General features: G+C 40.6%; 3 protein-coding genes across 5 annotated transcripts; 2 read left to right on the top strand and 1 right to left on the bottom strand.

The window, feature by feature from the left end:
• Positions 1-241: 241 nt before the first annotated feature.
• On the top strand, positions 242-16,121 carry LOC117570482 (mitogen-activated protein kinase kinase kinase-like). 2 transcript variants are annotated; one of them, XM_052006971.1, is made up of 11 exons: positions 242-1,013; positions 1,092-1,454; positions 1,540-2,165; positions 2,226-2,392; positions 2,450-2,625; positions 3,313-3,495; positions 4,315-4,423; positions 5,031-5,402; positions 10,356-10,794; positions 11,722-12,206; positions 12,275-16,121. In XM_052006971.1, exons 2-11 carry the CDS (start codon positions 1,149-1,151, stop codon positions 13,264-13,266), a joined length of 3,855 nt encoding a protein of 1,284 aa, XP_051862931.1. In that variant the 5' UTR covers positions 242-1,013; positions 1,092-1,148; the 3' UTR covers positions 13,267-16,121. The 2 variants fall into 2 exon arrangements, with proteins under 2 accessions (XP_051862931.1, XP_034108077.1); XM_034252186.2 differs by lacking the exons at positions 10,356-10,794; positions 11,722-12,206; positions 12,275-16,121 and having other exon boundaries at positions 250-1,013; positions 5,031-9,652.
• A 3,445-nt stretch (positions 16,122-19,566) lies between these two features.
• On the top strand, positions 19,567-21,009 carry LOC117568038 (E3 ubiquitin-protein ligase MARCHF5). The gene has a single exon (XM_034248387.2). The coding sequence runs from the start codon at positions 19,786-19,788 to the stop codon at positions 20,704-20,706; it is 921 nt and encodes a 306-aa protein (XP_034104278.1). The 5' UTR covers positions 19,567-19,785; the 3' UTR covers positions 20,707-21,009.
• Positions 21,010-21,066: 57 nt separating this feature from the next.
• On the bottom strand, positions 21,067-22,440 carry LOC117570010 (uncharacterized). 2 transcript variants are annotated; one of them, XM_034251436.2, is made up of 2 exons: positions 22,255-22,440; positions 21,067-22,197 (listed from the first exon to the last, which is right to left on the bottom strand). In XM_034251436.2, exons 1-2 carry the CDS (start codon positions 22,350-22,352, stop codon positions 21,147-21,149), a joined length of 1,149 nt encoding a protein of 382 aa, XP_034107327.1. In that variant the 5' UTR covers positions 22,353-22,440; the 3' UTR covers positions 21,067-21,146. The 2 variants fall into 2 exon arrangements, with proteins under 2 accessions (XP_034107327.1, XP_034107321.1); XM_034251430.2 differs by having other exon boundaries at positions 21,068-22,200; positions 22,255-22,439.
• Positions 22,441-22,973: the final 533 nt, after the last annotated feature.

Raw genomic sequence — 22,973 nt, 5'->3', positions numbered from 1 at the left:
TTGCAAAATATTCGTTAATTAGGTGTAACCAGCTCACAATCAGGAAATTCTTTCTATTGGTATATTTTTCTACAGTTTATGAAATATATTCGTATTGCGTAGTAGTATTCAATAAAACCGTATTTACAGGCAGCTCTTTGTATGACTTGAGTCATTCTTCTAATATGATTAAATAATTAATAATTTTTAAAATGATTTTTCGATTTTCAAAAGCAAACCAACAAATTGTTAAAAACAAAATATCGTATCATCGATAGTTGTCATCGATGTTTCGCCACCTCTAGTCCGGCAGTCTATCGCCCGTCGATTTTCTGAAGTTTTTCTCTCCTACCAAAACCAACACAAGTGTTTTTTATGTTTTAAAAAAAACATACGAAAAGCGAAATCAATCACTGCTAACATTACGAGCTTAGCAAACGAAATTGAGACAAACAAACCTCAACAGCACAGTCGCCAAACGATGTAAAAACAATGCTTAAAAACGAAACGGGCCAACAACAACGAGCAGCGAGCAGCAGAAGCTACAGCGAACAACAGACAAAAAGACTCACATACACACACTAACGCGCAAGAAACGCAAAAAGAAACGAGAAAAAATAAAATCAAAAAAGAGAAAAAAAGAAAAGCAGCAGCAGCAGCAAATTTATGCGAAAAGAAAAAGCAAGAGAGAGAGAGGGAGACAGAGGTGCGTGCTATGCTGCTGCCTGATACCAACAAGAAGAGTTCTGCAATCAGTTTAAAGTCAACACAAGAGCTGGGATTCCAATTGGAACTTGCCAGCAGCAGCAAAAACAACAACAATACAAACGTATTCAAGCTGCGTTGTCGTTGCCTATTACAATTTTAGAGTGTGAGTGTGTGGCCTCTGATTGTTTTCTATTGTGCGTGCGTGCGTGCGTTTCTTGCTTGTTGCTGCAAGGGGGCGGGGTGGGCGACAAGGTGCAGTGAAATCGCTGCTCTGCAATAACAACAACAACAACAATAAGAAGGCGGCAAACAACAAACCAACTTGGGTAAGCGTGGCACATTGCACAAGTGGGCGTTACCACGCCTCTATATAGATATTGACATTTGCTTTTCACATTTTGCAGCTTTTGATGCGGATGCGGCAAATCGTTTAGCAACAGCAGGAGCAGCAAGCACTGGCCATGCTCCCCATCAGCGAGGAGCAGCACGTTGACAATGGCAACAACAACAATCAGAAACAACTGCATCTGCAACAACAACAACAGCAACACATTCTCAATGCCGATGATGCGGCCGCCAATGGTCTGGTGGTGGATGAGGATGCCGCATTGGCAGCGGACGCCAGCCTCTGGACCGCATTGTATGACTATAATGCCCAAGGCGAGGATGAGTTGACGCTGCGTCGCGGTCAAATTGTTGTGGTGCTCTCTACGGACAGCGAAGTCTCAGGCGATGTCGGCTGGTGGACGGGCAAGATCGGTGATAAGGTGCTGTTGCATTATACACAACTAATATGAATCATGCACTCTGTATATACTAACCGCATCTATTTATATGTGCGTGCTTTTTTAGGTTGGAGTCTTTCCGCGCAACTTTGTGACGGACACAGATCCCATGCAGTTGCCCCATGAAATTGAATACAAGGAGCTGGACATCAAAGAGGTCATTGGTTCCGGTGGCTTTTGTAAAGTGCATCGCGGCTACTACGACAACGAGGAGGTGGCCATTAAGATTGCCCATCAGACCGGCGACGATGACATGCAACGTATGCGTGATAATGTGCTGCAGGAGGCGAAACTCTTTTGGCCACTGAAACATCGCAATATTGCCGCATTGCGTGGCGTCTGTTTGCGCACGAAACTGTGTCTGGTCATGGAATATGCACGTGGCGGTAGCTTAAATCGCATTCTTGCCGCTGGCAAGATACCACCAAATGTCTTAGTGGATTGGGCCATACAAATTGCACGCGGCATGAATTATTTGCATAGCGAGGCGCCGATGTCGATCATCCATCGCGACCTGAAGTCATCCAATGTGCTCATCTACGAAGCCATCGAGGGCAATCAATTGTATCACAAAACGCTGAAGATTACCGATTTTGGACTGGCACGCGAAATGTACAACACACAGTGCATGAGTGCGGCGGGCACATATGCCTGGATGCCGCCCGAAGTCATCAGCCGGAGCATGTACTCGAAGTGAGTAAAGAAATGTGAAGTACAGAATGAATTCAATTTTGATAATTTACTGTGCTACAGATCCTCGGATGTGTGGAGCTATGGCGTGCTGTTGTGGGAACTAATCACTGGCGAGACGCCGTATAAAGGTTTCGATCCGCTCTCCGTGGCCTATGGCGTTGCTGTGAACACGTTAACGTTGCCCATACCAAAAACCTGCCCCGAAACGTGGGGTGCACTCATGAAGAGTAAGCGTTTGATCTGGCGAAAAATCAATTGTATTAAATTGTATTCATCTTTTGCAGGCTGTTGGGAAAGTGATCCCCATCGAAGGCCCGATTTCAAGAAGATTATCGAGCAGCTGGAGAGCAGCGCTTGTTCGTTGTTTACGCTGACGCCGCAGGAATCGTTTCATCAGCAGCAGGAGCTGTGGAAAAAGGAGATTGCCGAGGTGCTGCACGATTTGCGCGAAAAAGAAAAGGTAATCAGCGTCTACAGAATGCGCCATATATTGTATATACATATATATAGATGTATATCGAGATCAGCTCCTATTTATATATAGTACATCTCTATGTATTCCCTTTTACGAATTATAACATCGCGATTAGTCGCAGCAGTTTCCTACTTTCTCTCTCTCTCTGTAATAATCTATTTGTTTTAACACTTTCTGTTTTTCTGTTTTCTTTCTAAAACCAAATATCGAATCGAATTTCCATCCACTTCAAATATTTGTTAACCACATATTATATACATATATATAAATATAAAAAAAGCGTTTCCAAACCATCGAAGAGGTAAGCGGCGTGTGCCCCAAAAATGGTTACGTTTTTCTTTCCTTCCTTGTCGCGTTTCCTGCTCGCATTTCGTTTTGTTTTTGCGCTGCATTTATGTTTTTGTTTTTCCAAAATTGGTTTAGTTTTGTTTTTAGTTTATTTCCTTGTTTACCTCTCACAATCCTCAACGCAAACAAAACAAAAGAAAATCAAATTGAATGTGTAATTGCATGACTTGTTTTTTTTTTCTGGTTATCTTTCTTTTTTTTTTTTATCTTACCACATTTCAAGTTACTGGCTGCACTGAACGAAAATCGTTTTGTTGTCTTGTCTTGCCTTGTTTAGTTTTGTAAACTTTGTGTACTGATGCCGATTTTCTTTTCTGTGTTTAGGAACTGCGCAACAAGGAGGAGCAACTGGTGTTGATGCAAAAGAAGCAGGTGGAGAAGGCCAACAAGTTGCATCAACTCGAGGAGCAGCTGCGACAGCGTGAGATCAACATACTTGGACGCGAGCTCATCATGCAGCAGGTGCAGCCGGTGCCATCGAAACGCAAGCCCAAAAAGATCAAGAAGGTAAAGCACATCATACAAATATTATGGCTATAATGTGAAGCAATTGTTGTCTTTTTAAAACTATCAATTGGAATACATAGACGAGAAATCTTTATCGACTGTATTTTGAACGGTTTGAAAGCTTTGTAGATCCTGCGCTTCACTCGATACGATATAGCCATATCCGTCTTTCTTTGTTATGTTTGCACGCAGATCAAGTTTGTTTGAAAATGTTGCAGAATTTATTTAAGAAATACTTTTGTATGGGCAAAAAAGGTCTACTTATTAGTTAGTTAGTTGCTTTGGCTGACAATCTGATATATGTAGTAATTTATGGTATATTTTAGTTGATAATCTAGTATATTTTGCACTCTATGGTATAGTTTCAATGCAGTACTATATACCATACATAGGATTAGCTATATTTTAGCGGTATATTAATTTGGTATACTTTAAGAATAATACCGCATTGTTTCGCTTTTATGCAAAATGTGTAGCAAGTATCTCACAGTCGATCACTATCGTCTGTAGATTTCTTACTTGTTTAAAAATATACTCATCCAAAGTATTTGTTGAGCAGAGCATCACGGCCAAAAATTATTATATTTTAAACAACAATTCGATTTGGACAAGTTTCTCGAATATTTTTTGTCACTTTTTCAACAAATTTTAAGTATTTATAACTTGGTGCACCGATATTACAATTGTATAAATTATATTAACATGAAATTCGACTTATTAATAATTTTGTGGATCGTTGATCTTTTTCGTAGAACCCAACGCTAGTATAATTAATATTTACATCAAATAATTCCACTAATTACAATTATTTATTTTTAGAAAGCACAGATCTCACTGCCCACGGGTTTTCGGCACACAATTACGGCTGTCTGCGATAAAGTGGAGCCTCCTGGTTCGCCCTCGCTCTCCGGATTGCGCATTGTAGCACGTGAGTACCAACAATTGGGATTTCCCTCTATAATCGAGCGTCATTTTCGTGTGACAAACCATGAAAAAACAGTCTATACATTGCAATTTTACCTAGTGTTCTATTGCATATATTCCTTAGGTAAAATACCTACATATAAGCCCACAAAGAAAAGAAAGGTTTAAGCATTCAATTTGGTGTTAACTGTGCAAAAATATATATGAAAAAACAATGTACAGTTTATCAAGAATGTAACAGAAAGTTGTCTGTTTCAATTCCACTTTGTTCCTTATTAATTTGTTGCTCAGAAACACTTGAATTGGATCACGGCAAAGAAAAATATAACTTGCTGACTTGTTCTTTCGATAGAGAAATTTTTAAATGTTCCGACTCAACCTGTTTCGGTGAAAAGTTAATGGAATTGAAATACTTCGATCAATTTGCATATATTTCCTTAGCAGTTATGTTGATTTTCTAGCATGCATTTATATTTTTTAAACGTTGAATTATTATTATTATTATTGCTTTAATTTTGTTGTCGTTTCCATGTTATTTTTTTCTTTGTTCTGTTTTCTGTTGTATTTTATTTGTTTGTTTCATTTACTCGTTTCGTTTGGCGGGTATTCAGTGACTGATGGGCACAAGAACAAGACGTGGGGACCGTCGACAATGCATCAGCGTGAGCGCTCATTGCTGCCGCCGCAGCTCGGTGGCCAGGCGCCCGAATGGCCACCGCAAAGCTCAACGCACTCATCATTCAGCAAAAGTGCGCCTAATCTCGACAAGAAGCAACTGACTCCGGTTGCTGCCAATGGGGGAGCGATGATGATGGTGCCACATACCTTGGTGGGCAGCTCCAATGTGGGCAGCATTGCTGTTGGCTCAGGAGGAGTAGGAGTCGGTGGAGGAGGAGGAGGCAGTGGATCGGCGCCAACAACACCAATGTATTTGGGTGGCAGTGTGGCGGCCATTGGAGCGGTGGGTGCTGGTGTGGCGACAGGTATACCATATTTAATACTGCATACCAAGAACAACAACCAAAACATCAACAACAACAGTAGCAACAACAGCAGCAGCAGCAACAACCACATCAACAACAAGAACAACAGCAGCAGCAGCAATCACAACAACAACAACAACATCAGCAATAGTAGCAATAATAGCAATAGCATTAATCATAATCATAACAAAACTAACAACAACAACAGCAGCAACCACAACTCGCCACGACTGAATCTGAATAACGTTAAACGCCCGCCTGCCAGCAGCATTTATGGACGCGCACGCAGCCAGGATTATGGACTCGATCACATGGCAACGTCATCGCCGCCGTCGTCGCACAACAATTACAATCACTACAATCACAATCATCTCAATTACAATGTGTCGCATCTGCTGTCCGATGATAGCTCCGAAACGGACACTTTAACCCCAACGACCGGTTGCTTTCACTTTCTCAAATCGAGCGCCGGGGTTGCCATCAATCCGGATGTGGCCAACGCACGCTTGGGCGGCAGTCTGGGCAACAGTCCGGCTGTGGGACGCAAAAAGCTATCTCTAGACAGTCAACAGCCTACGACTTTGGTAAGAACAATGCAACCGTCAGCAGCACCGACAACATTGATCATAACACCGCAACAGCTGGGAACGGAACGTTCCGGTGATAATAATACGTATGATCGTGCCTTCTATCGCGATGTGGTTAAAAAGATATTGGCAAGCAGCGAGCGTGTGAATTCAAAATCGAGCGGTGATCTAACCATGTATAATTCATCCACCCGCTTGACCGAACAACGTTTGGGTGTTCCCTACGATTACGATTATGATTACGAAGATGCAGAGGAAGCGCACGAAGGTCGCTTTCAACGCAATGCATCGGGTTCGCAATTCCCCCGACATTGTTTCTTTCGCGAACAGCAACAGGAGACGACGACGACGACGACGACGCCGCAGCGTAACGCAAACGATGATGAGGATGAGGAAGAAGTTGAGAGCGAGGAGCAGGATCAACGTCACATGCATTCGCATTCGTCATCGTCGACTATTGACACATCGGCGTCGGCATCGGCATCGGTCACGGCCTCCACATCGATGGCGAGTCAAATGCGTGCCACAACGCGCAAAGGTTCGGTAACCTTTCAAATGGGCGGCAGCGGAGGAGGCGTCGGTGCTGTTGTGCCCGTTGAACTGCCCAGTCCCAGCCTGAGTCAGAGCACAAGTCTGAGTCACAGTCAACGTCATCAGACGTCAATAGCTTCCATTAGTTTCGCCACCAACTACAGTTCCAGCGATAATGATGATAACGACAACGACAGCGATGATGAAGCGCCAACGATGGCGCACAATTACGATGATAATGATGATGATAATGATGGTGGTGGCATATTGAAGGATGCTGTCGACGATGGACAGAATGGCGCATTGATTCTCGATAAGAATTGCATTATGCACACACGTAATATGCTCGATGTGCAGCCGCATCCCGATGTCATTAAGATGAAGAAATCGTTGTATGCCGCCGAACAGCAGCGACAGCACAAGAAACAGAAAAACCGTAAGAAACAACCTCATCTACGTTCGCTGGCCAAATCGAAGTCCATGGATGCCGATGGCAATGACAAGTTGCAATTGCAACAGTCACAGAATGAGCAGCAACAACAACATCACTCGACAAGTGGCATCAAGTTCAAGTCGTTGATGAATTTGTTTACGCGCAACTCGAAGAAAAAGTATACGAAGTTGGGCAACGTTGGACGCGGCGTCGGCAGTGGAAGCAATGCTGAATTTTATGCCATCGATCCGTATGACGCAGAGTTGTTGCCAGCATCGGCGACGGACGTGGCAGCGATCACAACGACGGGGGCAAAGCGTAAGAGCAAAAAACCCCAAACACAATCCTGCGAGCAATTGGAGCGATTCTGATTTCGGATTCGGTGGCAAACAAAAAAAACTACTATTGTGGTTGTTGTGATTCATTTATCACTCACTAAAAAAAAAAAAAGAAAAATGAAACTGCTGCTGCGCTGCTGCTTTTAACCCTTTTCTACAACAAAAACAAGAACAACAAGAACTATATAATGCCAGCATACAACAACGCCCATTGTTTTATATTAAAACCATAGACTAAGACACATCATCACACGATCACACACTAGACTCCCTCAAAACTTGCATACCTACCTATCGTAACATATAATCATTAACGATAACAAAACTTAACTTAATACGAAGACATCTTAAAACGTAGCATTGGCTCGCCCCTCGCTCCCCTTGTGTAAGCTCCTAGATAACGACGACGACCTTAGGCTCAAAGCCTAAAGATTTAAGTCTCAATATATTATACTGACAATAGGATTTTCAAATACTCGATAAAAGAACTTAATTGCCCAGAACTATAATCTCAACAGAAACTATTCGCAAGGCAAGGAAAAACAAAAGAAATTATTTAGAAGGGAATGATAGAATGATAATTCTGAAGGAAATACTATTATATATAACATCTTTTCAGTTGGTTGGATTTATCTATCGAGGAGATCCAGAATGTGGTATCTTTTCAGACTTCTTACTGTTAAACTGTTGTCTACTAGACTTAATAACTGACGTTTATTTCTTAAAATTCTAGCTAATACAGTTAGCAATAAATTCTAAAAAGCCTTCCTAGCTTAGAATCTGACGTTGCAAAATGACTGTCGTTTATTTCTTCAAATTATAGATGTCGTTTTGAAGAGTTCTTTTCCCAATTTTGATTCAATTCAACTCTTGTGGACATTTCCGGGCTTGGGATTCCGCTTGTTGACCAGTAGAGTGTTCCTTCCTAGCTTAGAGAACCCATTTCTATTATAGACTCGACTCAAATATATACACGTTACGGTATATGCATGGCTGTAGGGGGGCGTCTTCAAATAAGTAAACACTTTCACCTTTAATTGTAGATTCAGTTCTTTTATTTCACTTTTGATTTTCAGTAGAAAAGACACTTGTCATGCGCACAAAGAATGTAGAACATATAATAGCAAGGAAAAGAGGGCAAGGTGACCAACCTGAGGAGAAACTAGATCAGTGTCACAAGGTCACACGCACTAACTTTGTCATTATCGATATCCATCGATCGCGACCACACTGTCAGCTGTGTTGAGTGGTCACCTGGCATCATCTGGCATCAACATCCTCCCCCCCTTGCAATGAGTTGCAAACGGTTTTATTGTCCACATGGACCGGGCCATTGGCAAACCGTTGGTGCTCGGCAGGATGCCAGGTTGAATGATGTGAGGATACACATCAGTGATGAGTACCAGGGACACCATCGATGCCTGAAACCAGCGTTCGTCGGCGAGCGTAATGCTGCGACAGCGGGAACGTGACCGTGCTGGAGTTGAAGAAGAAATGCATTTTGGGATCTTATCTTGTCCTGCAGAACGTAGTTCCTTGTCTTATTGCCTGCGAAAGTAGATAGAAGTCACATCGACACAGCAAGATGATTACATCATCGACTATTGTTCCAGGTTCGGGTTTGCGCTTATTAACAAAGTAGCGTGTTCTTTCTTAGCTTAGCGAAATCTATTATAGACTCGACTCTCGCTTGGAATGTCAAGTGCATTTTCGGCTATGCATAAAATGCATTTTGGGATCATATCTTGCCCTCCAGAACGTATGATAGTTCCTTGCTGTATTGCTTGCGAAAGTAGATAGAAGTCACATCGACACAGCAAGAAGATTACATCGTCGACGGCTCTGCAAATAAAGATTGAACAGAAAATTAATATTGCGAATTTAAAAAAATGTATAAACAAAGAGCATGGGGTAACCCTAAGAATGGGAGAGAAAAAAATCAGGTAGCATCACCAGTGAATAGCGAATTAAATGCTGAAAGTAGTACGCAATACATCAAAATATATGCTCGAAATGCTCAGGTTCTAAAAGATATTAATATTGAAATTGACCTAGAAGAACTGCTTACACAGGGAAGGGAGGGAGGAGAGGATAACAGGACAAACATCGGGGATAACGAAAGGAAGAAATGAGAAAAATGTTAATAACATATAAAACACATAATACGGCAATACTATAAAGATGATATGATTAATTTGGTAGAGTTCTTTTGACATTTAAGTGAAACGTTTTGTTTATTATTATTATTATGATCATTATTATTATATATATATATTTATATATCGTATTTTTTTTTTGCTAATTATACACATCACTAATATGTACAATATAAACAACAATCAACATATTTATAAAGCAAAGAAGAAAGTAAATACATCTTAGTTGTGTTAATAGCATTTGTTTTTTTTTAATATACGATTCTTTCGTCTACTTAGTTTGTCTCGCAGTCTAAATACGTAAATTTTAGCAATTCTTTTTATAATTTTTGGTATTTTGTGCACAATTTTGACATATTTTTGAATTACTTTTAGTATTTTATTTGGACAAAAAGCGAAAAACAGAAATAACACTGTGATGATAAAAAAAAAGAAAATAATAAAATTATTCAGAAAAAAATGTATTATGATAGAGTTGAGTTTTTTTTTGTTTTATGCTTGATTGTTTTTTGTTTGTCTACACCTTAATGTACTTTTGTGTAAGTAATTTCCATTAAAAAAAAAGAAAAAACCAAACAAAAAGCATGAGCAAACCATAAGAGGATAATAATAATAAAAATAATAAAACAAAAATTGACAATAAAACGAAAAAACCAAAAAAAAAGATAACTAAAATGCGAATGTGATTGATCAATCAAACGAGGTGTCGGTGGGATTTTGCCTGCGGTACTTTCCCTGCTCCTTATCCCTCTACAAAAATTCCCACTTCCGATTATTCCCCCCAAAAAGTTAGTTTAAATTGTTTAGCCAACAATGTTTACTCAACACTATTTTGTCAACACTGTTCATGCTGCTGTCCCATTGGATCTCGATGATGATGATGATGATGATGGATCAATCATCGACAGGCTATCAGGGAAACAACGACAAGGACGATTGGCGCTCGGGGGCAACCAACATGCCGATCATGTCACCATCGCCGTATCTCCTCAGTCGCTTCACCACCAACGTCCCGCTGCCCACCTTATACGCGGGCGATGCGGCTCGAAAGCCCAAGTTGTCGGTGATTGAACTGCTGCTGTACAACATGGCATCGCTGCTCGCCGGCGTCGCCGCCGGCTACGATGTGCGCATGTCCAATGTGTCACCGGTGCATCCCACGCTGCTCAGCGAGTTGCCTGCACTGAAGGCAGCACCAAAGGCGGCGTGTCTGGAGTTGCAGGAGCAGGAGCAGCAACAATCACTGTTAGAGTCGCAGTCGCAGGCGCTGACACGGCAGGAGGAACATGACGAGCAGCAAGTGGATGGAACAACTAGGCAGCTCAATCAAATATCAAATGCGCCAAGGTAAACCTAACTAATCCGTAATTCTAATATATCATTTTTCGTTGTTTGCCCTGCTTTTATTATTTCCTGCATGTTTTAACTTTTTTTTATATTCTAAACTTAAATCTCAAAGAATTATATATCTTCCTATCTATCATCAAAATAACTTATAAAATGTCTTACTAAATTCAACTTGTTCAACCTCACAATGTATTTTTCAATATTTCTTATAAATAGTATCCCTTTTTGGTTCATGTTTTTTAAGAATATATTAGTTTTCAATTCTAGTATCTCTCTTCTTTATACACCTGCTACCCATAATATATTATTTATGACACGTGTAAATTTGGTTTCGATAAGCCAAAGTTATTCGAAGATACTCAATAAATAAATTGATAATATCTTGAATGGAATAATATTTCAATATACCAAATACAACTTTCGGTATATTTTAGTATTTTTGGTATATTAATGTGGTATATATATATATTTATTATTATAAGTTATTTTGTAAGCCTTTGAATATTTTGAATGAAATACTACTTCAATATACCAAATACAACTTTCGGTATATTTTAGTATATTAATGCGGTATATTAAAAAAAATTATTTTGTAAGCCTTTGTATATTTTGAATGTAATACTACTTCAATATACCAAATATAACAATTGGTATATTTTTAGAATATGATTTCATTGCAAATGAGTATCAGATACCTCACTTTCTTTTTCGCGCTTTCTTACTTGTTTTGTATTTGTTCGGTATATTAATTTGGCATATTAATTTGGTATATTTTAAGAATATCTCCTAGTTCTCATTTTCGAAAATTAGCTTTTGCTTTTCATGCTATGCTCTTTTAACTTCCGAAGCCTTACACTCTTTTTTAATGAATGTTGTCCACGCATCTGTCAACTGAATGTGCAATCTTCTTTCTCAACTCTCCGATAGATATGCTCCGCTGTCGGATGCGCTGATGACGGCGTCGTCACAGAAGCCACAGAACTTGGCGCAACGTCGCGTTGGCGGCAGCCAACCGTATTACACGCCCGTGCAACGCACGCCGCAGCATCAGTTGCACCAACAACAGACGCAACCGCAGTCGCAACAACCACAACAACAACAACAACAGCTAGTGACTGCCACTGTGGCAGCACAAGTTGGTGCCGCCGCTGTGATGGCGCCACAGACTGTGGCTGCACTTTATGCCGGCTCCCAGCCGCCGACGCCGTCGCCACGTCGTAAGCTGAGCAGCAGCAGTTGCAACAATCCAACAACAACAACGGGTGGCGGTGGCAATGACGGCGTCTTCGAGGAGTTTCGCGTGGGCGGCGGCATTGGACCGCCGCCGCTTTATGCGCCCGCCGATTATCTGCGCAACGGACCCAGTTATTCCAATGATGGCGGCGGCGGCGGCTATCGCAATGGTTACTTTGGTACGTTCAATTCGGTTCATGCCCTCTCAGCTCTCAACTTAACCCAACTACAATTATTTCCCCTCAAGGTTCCAATTATTTTCCCTATCGGCCGGAGCTGAACTTTACGTACGAACGCGATTGCAAATCGTATCCGGATTACAGCTACGATTACAATCATCGGCTGCCGGATTACTATGACTATCATCATCATCACCATCACCAACAGCAGCAGCAGCAACAGTATGAGGCAGCGTCAGCAGCTGTTGTTGTGCCACTGCAGACGCGCACGCCGCCGCCGCGTGTGCCACAAATGGGCGTGACAGCGGGCGGACATCGACGCACACCGTCAACGGTGTCGAACAATTCGAATGTGCTGCTGGAGCATGAGGAGCTGATGTACGATTACAACAATCTCAATTTGAATGTGCAGCTAAATGTGGATTACGATGGCAGCGGAGGTGGAGGTGGTGGAGGGGACACAACCAGTTTGCCACCAACTGTGGCAACAGCCGCAACGCTTACCAAACAAGATTTGTATGCGATTGGTTCGCCTAAGCTCATCAATCGGATGTTGCACAGTCCGCTGGCCAAAAGTAAATATGCGCCCGTGACGCGACCAGCGAGTTTGCCCTTTGAGCAGCATGCAATCAGCTATCAGCAACAGCAGCAGCAACAGTTGCCACCACAACAACAACAGCAGCAACCACAACAATTGCAACTGCAACCAGGCAAACTGCGCAGCTCGATGAAAAAGTACAACAGCAATGGGGGCAGCAGCATCTCATCGCAGCAGGGCACGCCCACAAATCCGACGCCGCCGGATTCATTGACCAGCGACGATAGTTCGTATCTGAGTGCGAAGGAAGGTTCGATTGGTTCGCAGCACAGTCGCGTTCGCTTCAGTCCCGAGGCGTATCTCGATGCCAATTTGCCGCTGCTGCCACGTCGCATGACCACCTCACCCAGCAGCAGCAGCAATCCGGCAATCCAACAGCAACAACAGCAACATCAACGACATCATCGTCATCATGGCTCCAGCGCCAGCACACCATCGCCATCGGCCTCGTCGTCATCCTAGCAGGCGCGTCTGGCGCTAACTTTGCAGTTGGCGCGTAGCCCGGGCGCAGACGTCGTTGGCGTCGCTGGTGGCGGCGGCGGCGGCGGCGTTGGTGGCGCCTCCAGTTTGGCACTGGGTCTGGCGTTGCATCAGCAGCGGGTGCCCTATCGCTGGTATTCGGGTGCAAGGCGATCGCGGTCCGCACACTACGAGTATCGACTCTGAGCGGCGAGGAAGCGATAGCAACGGGAGCGACGGAGCAGAGCGGGAGAGAGAGTGGACTACAGCGATAAAGACAGAGAGAGGTAGAGATAGATAGATAGATGGAAAGAGGGAAACAAAAAGAAAGAGAGAGATAGACAGTGAGAGAGAAAGATAGAGATGAAAAGAGAGAGATGGAAAGAAAGAGAGAGATGGAAAGAAAGAGATATAGAAAGGGAGAGACGGCAATAGAATGATCGAGACAGAGATAGATAGAGAGAGAGAGAGAGGTCAATAGCGTGATTGAGAAAGAGAGTGCGACTGGCAGAGAGCGAGCAAATTTTTTGTATAGTACATTTTATACCTCATGCAAGCGTACATTAGAGCGAGAGCGACAGAGAGTGAGAGAGAGATGGAGATGTAGGTGTAGAATCAACATTGTAAATGTAGAGGGAACACCGAAGTTCTCTGGCAGCAACAACAAATTTCTATAGGTTTTTATAATTCCGTTAGTTCGTCAACGTTCTGCAAACTTTCCTAAATTTCTTGCAACTAGCAAAATTTATTCAATGTCTTTCTGTTCCACATCCCAACGTGACTTTCAGACATTTTCCATAAAAATCGTCATTTTGTTGCACCATAACCTCACTTTTGCTATATCCAGGCTGTCCAGAGACTTCACCTTCAGCCAATGTGCGTCTGTACATACATATATAATAATATTAAAGAATTACAAAAGTATGTTCAGTTGAATTCGACATATATACAACCAGTACATAAGTATATATATACTGTATAGTATAGAAGACATATGCGATTTGTATATTTTAGCCCTCAAGTTGTTCACACGCAAAATATTATGTACGAATATTAAACGTATTGTATAAGTTTATGCTACAGTTATATACTATATAGACACATACATATACATATATATATATTGCCATCCCCGACTTGTGCGATTTGCCTTAAATATAGCGTGAGAATTAACAAGATATATACTATGTGGTGTGTGTGTGCATGAATAACCCACGAATATCCCCCTCTCCTCGGGCGAAATACTCAGAAACAAAACAACAGCATCAACAAAAAAAGCCTTATGTATGCCGATACATCTCCGACTGTCTCCAATTGCGTTACGCCTTAAGCCACGCCCCTCGAACAACAATAATATAGGAGAGAACTAAAATAAAAAAAGAAGATAGCTAGATAGCGACAAAGAGAGAAAGCAAATAACAACAACAAACACACCAATAACTCCATTTTTAAGTCTGAACAAATTAACGTTTATATAAAGATCTAGAAATACATATATATACAAATATAAATATAATATAGAATGTATAACAATGATATATGTAGCTCGATATAGAAACGCGTTGCTAACAAACAAGAAAAAAAAAACAAAAGAGATACAAGAAACCCTTAGCTCTAGTTTGATTAAATTATAATACTAACCCTATACAGATATTTATATATATATACATATAGATTTCCTGCAGTATATAAATATAAAGAAATTTGCAAGTTTCCGAGAGAAAAAAACAAAAACATTCATATAATATTATCAAATTTTTGACTACTACAAAATACATCCCAAATACGCGTGTATGTATATATATAACTCTGTACAACTGTTTATCCCGATATGTAAACTATATAATGCTTATACACATTTACTTAATTGCAAATCAATTGGTTTGATCGAGGCGACATAAGCGACATCAAGTGGAGAGAGAATGTCACACCATTTTTTTTTAAATGTGATAAAAAAAAAACAAAACAAGAACTGCATTTTTCTCAATAGGTTTTTTTCCATGCTTTATAGTCAAAATGTTGTACCTTATAGTCCCAAGGAAGACTATAATAGAACTGATTGTCTGTCGGTCTTCCCAATCTCTAAACGAGATATTTTAAATAGAGCTTTCTTTTTGAACTAAATTTCATGCGAATGTGACATCTCTGAACGCTAGTTGGCGCTGCTCTAGCATCGAATAAAACTTGAGAGATATTGTATGTTTTTTGAAATGCTTGTTCTCTAGTTTTGATATGTTGTATCGAATTGAATTGTTTGCCAAAAAATAATGCAACATCAACTAACTATTTAAACTAAACCTAATAACAATTACTATTATCATTTAGACAAATTTGTTGTTCATGCTCAAAAGAAAAAGAAAAGAAAAACAAACTTAATAACTGAATATTCCCAACCTCATCGAGTGTGCTATATATCAAAAAAAGAAATATATAAGAAAACTAAAACAAAAGAAAATAATAATCCGAAGAACCAGTAAAACAAAAAAAAACTTGTAGTCGAATTGCCTTTTGTTGCCTGTGTCTAATGTATTTATTATTGCAAGTTGAGTTTGTCACAGATCAAAAACTTGAACGGAAACAGAATTAGTATCGGAATCAGAATCAAAAATCAAAATCGATCGAACAGTTTTGATTTGGTTCGCTAGCTAGATATGGTGTTTTTTTTTTATAGAGTGCGCGCGCCTATAAATATGCAATATGCAATAATAAAATGCCGCTTGCAACTCAGTTTTATGTACAAATTAGCGTTTAAACAATTAATTAATAACAAATTCATTTGAATCATTCAGAGACCAAAACGCAAAACAAAAAAAAACCGAAACTAAAAATATTATAATTGCAAAAACAAATAAAAACTACAACAAACTATTTTTATACATATCAAATGTGTTTCATTTATTTTTTCTAGGATTTGTGAGTTTACAAGAATCATGCCAACCTTTATAACCCTAAATTTAGTAGTTCCTTATCTTATTGCTTGCGAAAGTCGATAGAAGTCAAATCGACACAGTAAGATGACGACCGTTCCGGGTTCGGGTTTTCGCTTCCTAGCTTAGAGAACCCATTTCTATTATAGACTCTTCTTTCGCTTGGAATGTCAAGTGCATTTTTGGGTATTTACATGAAAGGCATTTTGGGATCTTATCTTGTCCTGCAGAACGTAGTTCCTTGTCTTATTGCCTGCGAAAGTAGATAGAAGTCACATCGACACAGCAAGATGATTACATCATCGACTATTGTTTCAGGTTCGGGTTTGCGCTTATTAACAAAGTAGCGTGTTCCTTCTTAGCTTAGCGAAATCTATTATAGACTCGACTCTCGCTTGGAATGTCAAGTGCATTTTCGGCTATGCATAAAATGCATTTTGGGATCATATCTTGCCCTCCAGAACGTATGATAGTTCCTTGCTGTATTGCTTGCGAAAGTAGATAGAAGTCACATCGACACAGCAAGAAGATTACATCGTCGACGACACTGCAAGTAAAGATTGAACAGAAAATGAATATTGCGAATTTAAAAAAATGTATAAACAAAGAACATGGGGAGAGAACAAAATCAGGTAGCATCACCAGTGAATAGCGAATTAAATGCTGAAAGTATTACGCAATACATCAAAATATATGCTCGAAATGCTCAGGTTCTAAAAGATATTAATATTGAAATTGACCTAGAAAAACTGCTTACACAGGGAAGGGAGGGAGGAGAGGATAACAGGACAAACATCGGGGATAACGAAAGGAAGAAATGAGAAAAATGTTAATAACATATAAAACACATAATACGGCAATACTATAAAGATGATATGATTAATTTGGTAGAGATCTTTTGACATTTAAGTGAAACGTTTTGTTTATTATTATTATGATCATTATTATTATATATATACATATATATATATTTATATATCGTATTATTTTTGCTCATTATACACATCACTAATATGTTCAATATAAACAACAATCAACATATTTATAAAGCAAAGAAGAAAGTAAATACATCTTAGTTGTGTTAATAGCATTTGTTTCTTTTTTTTTAATATATAATTCTTTCGTCTTACCTTTATAACCCTAAATTTAGCACGGAAATGGTAAAACAGAAAAAATTGATAAAAAAAAAAAAAAACAATAAAATCACATAATTTCCTAATTATTTTAAATTTCAAATATAATTTTGCGATTTCATAGTATTAATTTATGCTATTTCTCTTCACGAGAAAATTATGAAATCAATTTCCTAATTGTTCGCTCAACTTGTAAATTCTCTTTTAATAATTGCGCTTTTAGTTCGCCAATTCTTTATTAAATGATTTTTCTCAACACTTCTAGCTTCGCAGTTGAGTTTCAATCATAATATCAAAAGTGATATATATAAAAATTTTGGTTTTTTTAAGAAATTCCCTACTTCCCAATTCCCTATTAGTTTCGCTCAACTTGTAAATTCTCTGTTAAGAGTTTCGCTTTAAGTCCGCCCATTCTTCATTAATATCTATAGCTTGAAACACTTTAAATTCAGCTAAGAAAGTTGATAATAGTTGAAAAACGTTCAATTAGCTTACCTGACGAAATTCGCTGCAGTTTTCACTGGCATTGATCAATTCCCTTTCTCTCTCAGCTTGCCCCCAAGCGGCGGCATCTTCAGCGTTTTCGGCCAACTGGCCACAACAAGTGACCAGGTTCAAGAGCATGAGACAAGAATTATTGTTGCGGCCAGTTTGGCCCAATTGATACGAGCTTCGTTATTTTACCGTTGACTTTTAGCAAGTTGCCAAAGTGGAAAAAGTGGAATTGAAAGGCAGCTGGCAGTTGGCAGTGGTCTAGTCTAGCCTGGCATCGTGGACGACGTCGTCGTCGTCGTCGTTACCAACTGGTGGCTGGCTGGCAGCCTGTTGTTGCCTGTTCTGGCTTTCGGGACGGCCAAATGTTCTTCTGCTCTCGAGCTGACAAGTCCAGTGCCCAGCGCCGTCGTTGTTTTCGTTGTCATTGTCGCTATCGCGGTGTCGGTGTCTCCAACACGAACTTGGCTTAAATCATTATTAATTGCATCCATAAGATTTATCAAAGTTCTTTCTTTTTTTTGTTCCTTGATTGACTGTTTTTTGTTGTGGTGAATCTGTGTTTTGTATGTGCGTGTGTGTGTGCTTATCTAATTATTGCTAATAAATCATATTATTGGGGTAAGTCACGCTCTTGCTTTTACTATCAACTACTTAAGCAACTCACCTTTGGGCCAAGTTCGCCCAAGTTGCATCTCCACTTCCATTTGCATTTCAGTAGCACTCGCTACGAAATTGGCCTTCGCCTATTTTGTAGTTTGTGGCTTGCAACAAAAAAAAAAAACCTGTTGCCTTGTGCTACATTTCGCTGCGCAGAAAGTAAACCAATAAAATCAGAACACAACTGCTTCTCTCTCTCTCTCTCTCTCTCTCTCTCTCTCTCTCTCTCTCTCTTTCGCTCTCGCTCCTTGATTATCTCTCGCTGTCTCTATCAGGTCGCAAATCTAGGCTGCACTTTAATTCTTTGCAAAACGAGTGCAACTGCACCTTGGGCGATGACTGAAAATAGTAAAAGTTATATAAAGATAACATAGATAACGAATTTATGGTATATTTTGAATGCAATAATAGATGAATATACCAAATATAGTTTTCAATATTTTTGCGGTATATTACTTTGGTATATTTTAAAATTAATACCGCATTGTTTTTTGCTTTTATTAAAAATGGGTAGCGTATATATCACACTCGTATTATAACTTTGTGCATTCAGGAAATTTATTTAACAGGCAGAAGGAGGCATCTCCGGTATAAATATAAATATATTCCTTATTAGCGCCAACAGCCGAGACAATATATCCATATCCGACTGTCACGCAGATAAAGTTTGACTAAAATCGACAAATCGACAATACAAGAGTAATTCTGAACCTAGAGCTACGACTTTTGATACATACAATAATAACTATAGTTTTTAAGATTCCTGAAATTTGTGAATGTATCAATAAATATAGCCTTTGGTTAATTTTCTCGACTGTAACCATCTTACTTGTTTTCTTTTTATCTACGAGTATGTTGACACCTTCAAAGGTGTAAGCTCTTAGCTTATCTTTCGCCTACCTCTGTTACCTAAACTAACTTACTACTTTTTAAGTGGCCGCTAAATGAACGGTTGTTAAGCGCATTAAGTGGGAAGGATTTAAACGAAATTTAACGGCTTTTGACTTTATCAAGAACACAATGCTATAGCTTCTAATTTGTACTGAATGATATATCCCCCAACTCATTTGAAGTAGAGGGTATTTGACGTATAGAAAATATTCCTACATTTTAAATGTAGCTTCGAAAACTTGTAAAATTTAAAAAATTGACAAAATTAATAACCAAAAAAAATTGAACAAAACTTTTGGGCAAAATTCGGGATTGCAGCTCCAAAAGGTTGTCTTTCAAAATTGTTGCTACACAGAAGGAGTCCCTCACTGCCACCGCTCACTATCTTTATCTTTTACACTCACTGGCTTGTGTGCAACATGCTGCGATCCCGCTGGCATCAATCGGACCATGGCACTGAGGAGCGCATGTGCTGGATATGCTTGAATACGGACGAGGAGATGCGTGTGCCCAGCACTTGGCTGCAGCCCTGCCTCTGTCGGGGCACCAACAAATGGGTGCATGAGGCATGTCTCAGCCGCTGGATTGACGAGAAGCAACAGCTTAATCCCGATGTGTCCGTTAGTTGCCCGCAATGCCACACTGAATACATTATTGTGATGCCACCGATTTGCCGATTCGATGCAATACTCGAACGTGTTGAGAAGACTTACGGTTTGCTGTGTCCAAGCGTCTTGATGGGCATGCTGGCCACGGTATTCTACATAGCCACATTGTCGTATGGTGCGCTGACAATGCATCAGATTGCTGGCTATGAGCGCAGTTTGCAGCTGATGAAGGATGATCCGACACTACTGATGATTGTGTTGCCATCGGTGCCGGCGGGATTGTTGCTTCTGCGTCGCCTCGATTGGGACAGTTGGCTGGTGCGTTGGCTGCGACGGCGACAGCGTCAGCCAATGGCACGCGAGCATTTGGATGAGCATGGCGAACCATTGCCGGGTGCTCCGCTGGACGATGAGTATTTCGATGGCATGGAACCCATTGACGACGGCGATATGCTGCAAGGCGGCACACTGAACACCGAAAATATTGAACGTGCTACCTGCCGCTTTTGCACCATACTCAGCTTGCCCACATTTTCGGTGCTCATTGGACAGACGCTTTACAGTAATTTAAACAGCAGAATGCTGAGCATACTGCTGGGCGCCATTACGTTTGAGGTTGTGAAGGGTTTGATTTGGGTTTATATGCGGCAATGTAAATATTATCGGCGGCGTTATCGCAGCGTGTTGAACTACACGGCTGAGAATGTAGAGCTCACCGGCAGATCCATTTAATTTTAAATTCCAAAGTACACAAATAAAAATGTCACTTCATATACATATAAGCTTGCCAAGTAACTGGAGCCCACAAATTCAAAAATGGCCACACAGTTGCGGGATTTGATCGCTTATCGATAGCAGCTGTAACTGTTAAATGTAACTGCATGGCTATCGAAATCATTTTATTCAAAATATTATTTCACTGAAATTCAATTTTGATTATGAGGGACGCATTGCATTTGTTATACTTATTTGGAATGTACACAAATAAAATTGTTATTCAAATAACTAATAAATTTACCACACATGTGAAATGGTCACACTTGTTGCGCGACTTGATCACCTAATCGATAACAACTGCATCAACGATAAACACATTTTGCACGCGTTTGTATCGAAACTGTTTTATTCAAATTGTCATTTCAAAAGATTGCACTAAAATGTAATATTTTGTATTAAAATGAGCGCTGCTGTCGCTCTAGCAAATGTCCCATGCGCGCCAGGAGCCAAGCAAAAAGTCGAAATATCCAGCGGCTGCCGCAGCCCCCGCGATATCTTTGAGCACTGCAATGTGTCTTAAACTGGCTCTTGAAACTGGCGCCTAAGGGTGGCTGTCCAGTTGGAGGATTCAATTGGCGACTGGATGTAGCTTGCAAGTCGAGCAGCGGTTCATTGTGCTCCGTAAAGATTAGCAAATACTGTACAAGCAAGCACGACGTGTCCTCGATGATCAGCTCATTGTGGTGCTGCTGTCGCGAAGACAACCTATCCAAGAGCAGCTCACAGATCAGCACACAACGTGGTGCACGTCCAAAGCACGAACATGACCAGCAATTCTCTGGCAATGGCAACGACGTGACCGTGCACTGAGCCAACGCGGCATCCACGCGGTCATAGAGACGCAATGGACCCGCCCAATTGTTGTCCATGCGTCCCATGATTAGCAGGCGATAGAGCAGCTGCAATGGGCAACCAAGACACACGTAACGACGACGACAGTTGCTGGCTTTTTTGACTGTGTGCTGTTTATCCTTGTAGGTAACACTCAACACCTCTCGAGGACGAATCGACGGGGAATGCTGCAAGCGCAGATCCTTGCACAAGCCAGCAAAGCGACGGACTTTGTAGCGTCTCAAAATGGGATTCGACTGTGCGATGAGCACCCAATGCATCAGATGTATGTGACCAGCGCTTATGTGTGTGCTTCTCGACGTCGACCTCTGCAAATCCTTGAGCATTTGACGGCAAGTGGGCCACATGGCAACAATGCGACGCAATCGCTCAATGTCGTAGAAGGATTCGCCCATGAAGAGCGGCGGAATGGGCACCAAAGTGCTACGATATCCTTCGCTATTGGCAGCCGCTGCAAATATCAAAAGTTTCGCATCGCAGACACAGCTCTGGGAGTCGAGCATGTTGCACAACTGAGCGATATGCTGATAGGTGTCAATACCTAAATGCATTCGACTTTTTTGGGGTCGCAATGTGAGATTACTTGGTGTTACGCTGCTGTGGATCAAGATATGATATATAATACTAGGATTAATTTATGTATGGCTCTACTCTGAATCCTCTTGCGAGACATCTTCAATGTCGACAGCACTGTCCAAGAATATCCTTGGTATCTCTCTTTTTGCGACCACATCTGCAGAATGTTCCATAATTTTACGTAAAAAAAGAAACACATAAAATACAAGCGAAAATTTATTGTTGAAAATGTGCTATAAAAACAAAAACAAGTATGATGACAGACAGTTCCAGGTTTTGATAGTGCTTTCTCGCCCTTTAGACTCGACTATTAATAGGCAAGCAGCAAGCAATAACACAAAACTAACGTCACAAGTCTATCGCATTACAATAAGCTCAGGTTATCAGTGGAAGTATAGTATTGCATTACACATAGTCATATCAGGAAGTATCTGGAAAGTAGAGCAAACCACAGACACGCCCTCGTTTTACATTTGAACATGCAAATTGCGCGCGTTTCAATCTGTCAGGACTAATCGCAAGTGTTGTTGATCGACAATCGATAGGCATCGATCAACCCTGTGACGCAGGAGGATGTTATTGCCATTTTTTTGCAGGCGCGCCTGGAAAGTTCCATCATAATTATGACGCACCTTTTTTTGCACAACTTTGAAAGCAATAAACAACGCTTAAAGTAAATACAAAATATTATAAAATACCCATGTTGTTGTTAGCAACAATAAATTGGAAAAATGCGTCTTGGTTTGATGGCAAAGCCAAAGGGTCATCAGCAAATAGCTGCGTCAATGTGACGG

Source organism: Drosophila albomicans, chromosome X (genome assembly GCF_009650485.2).
Source record: "Drosophila albomicans strain 15112-1751.03 chromosome X, ASM965048v2, whole genome shotgun sequence".
NCBI lineage: Eukaryota > Metazoa > Arthropoda > Insecta > Diptera > Drosophilidae > Drosophila > Drosophila albomicans.
Note: the sequence above shows the minus strand (reverse complement) of the source record. Positions and strands in the feature narration are given on the sequence as shown.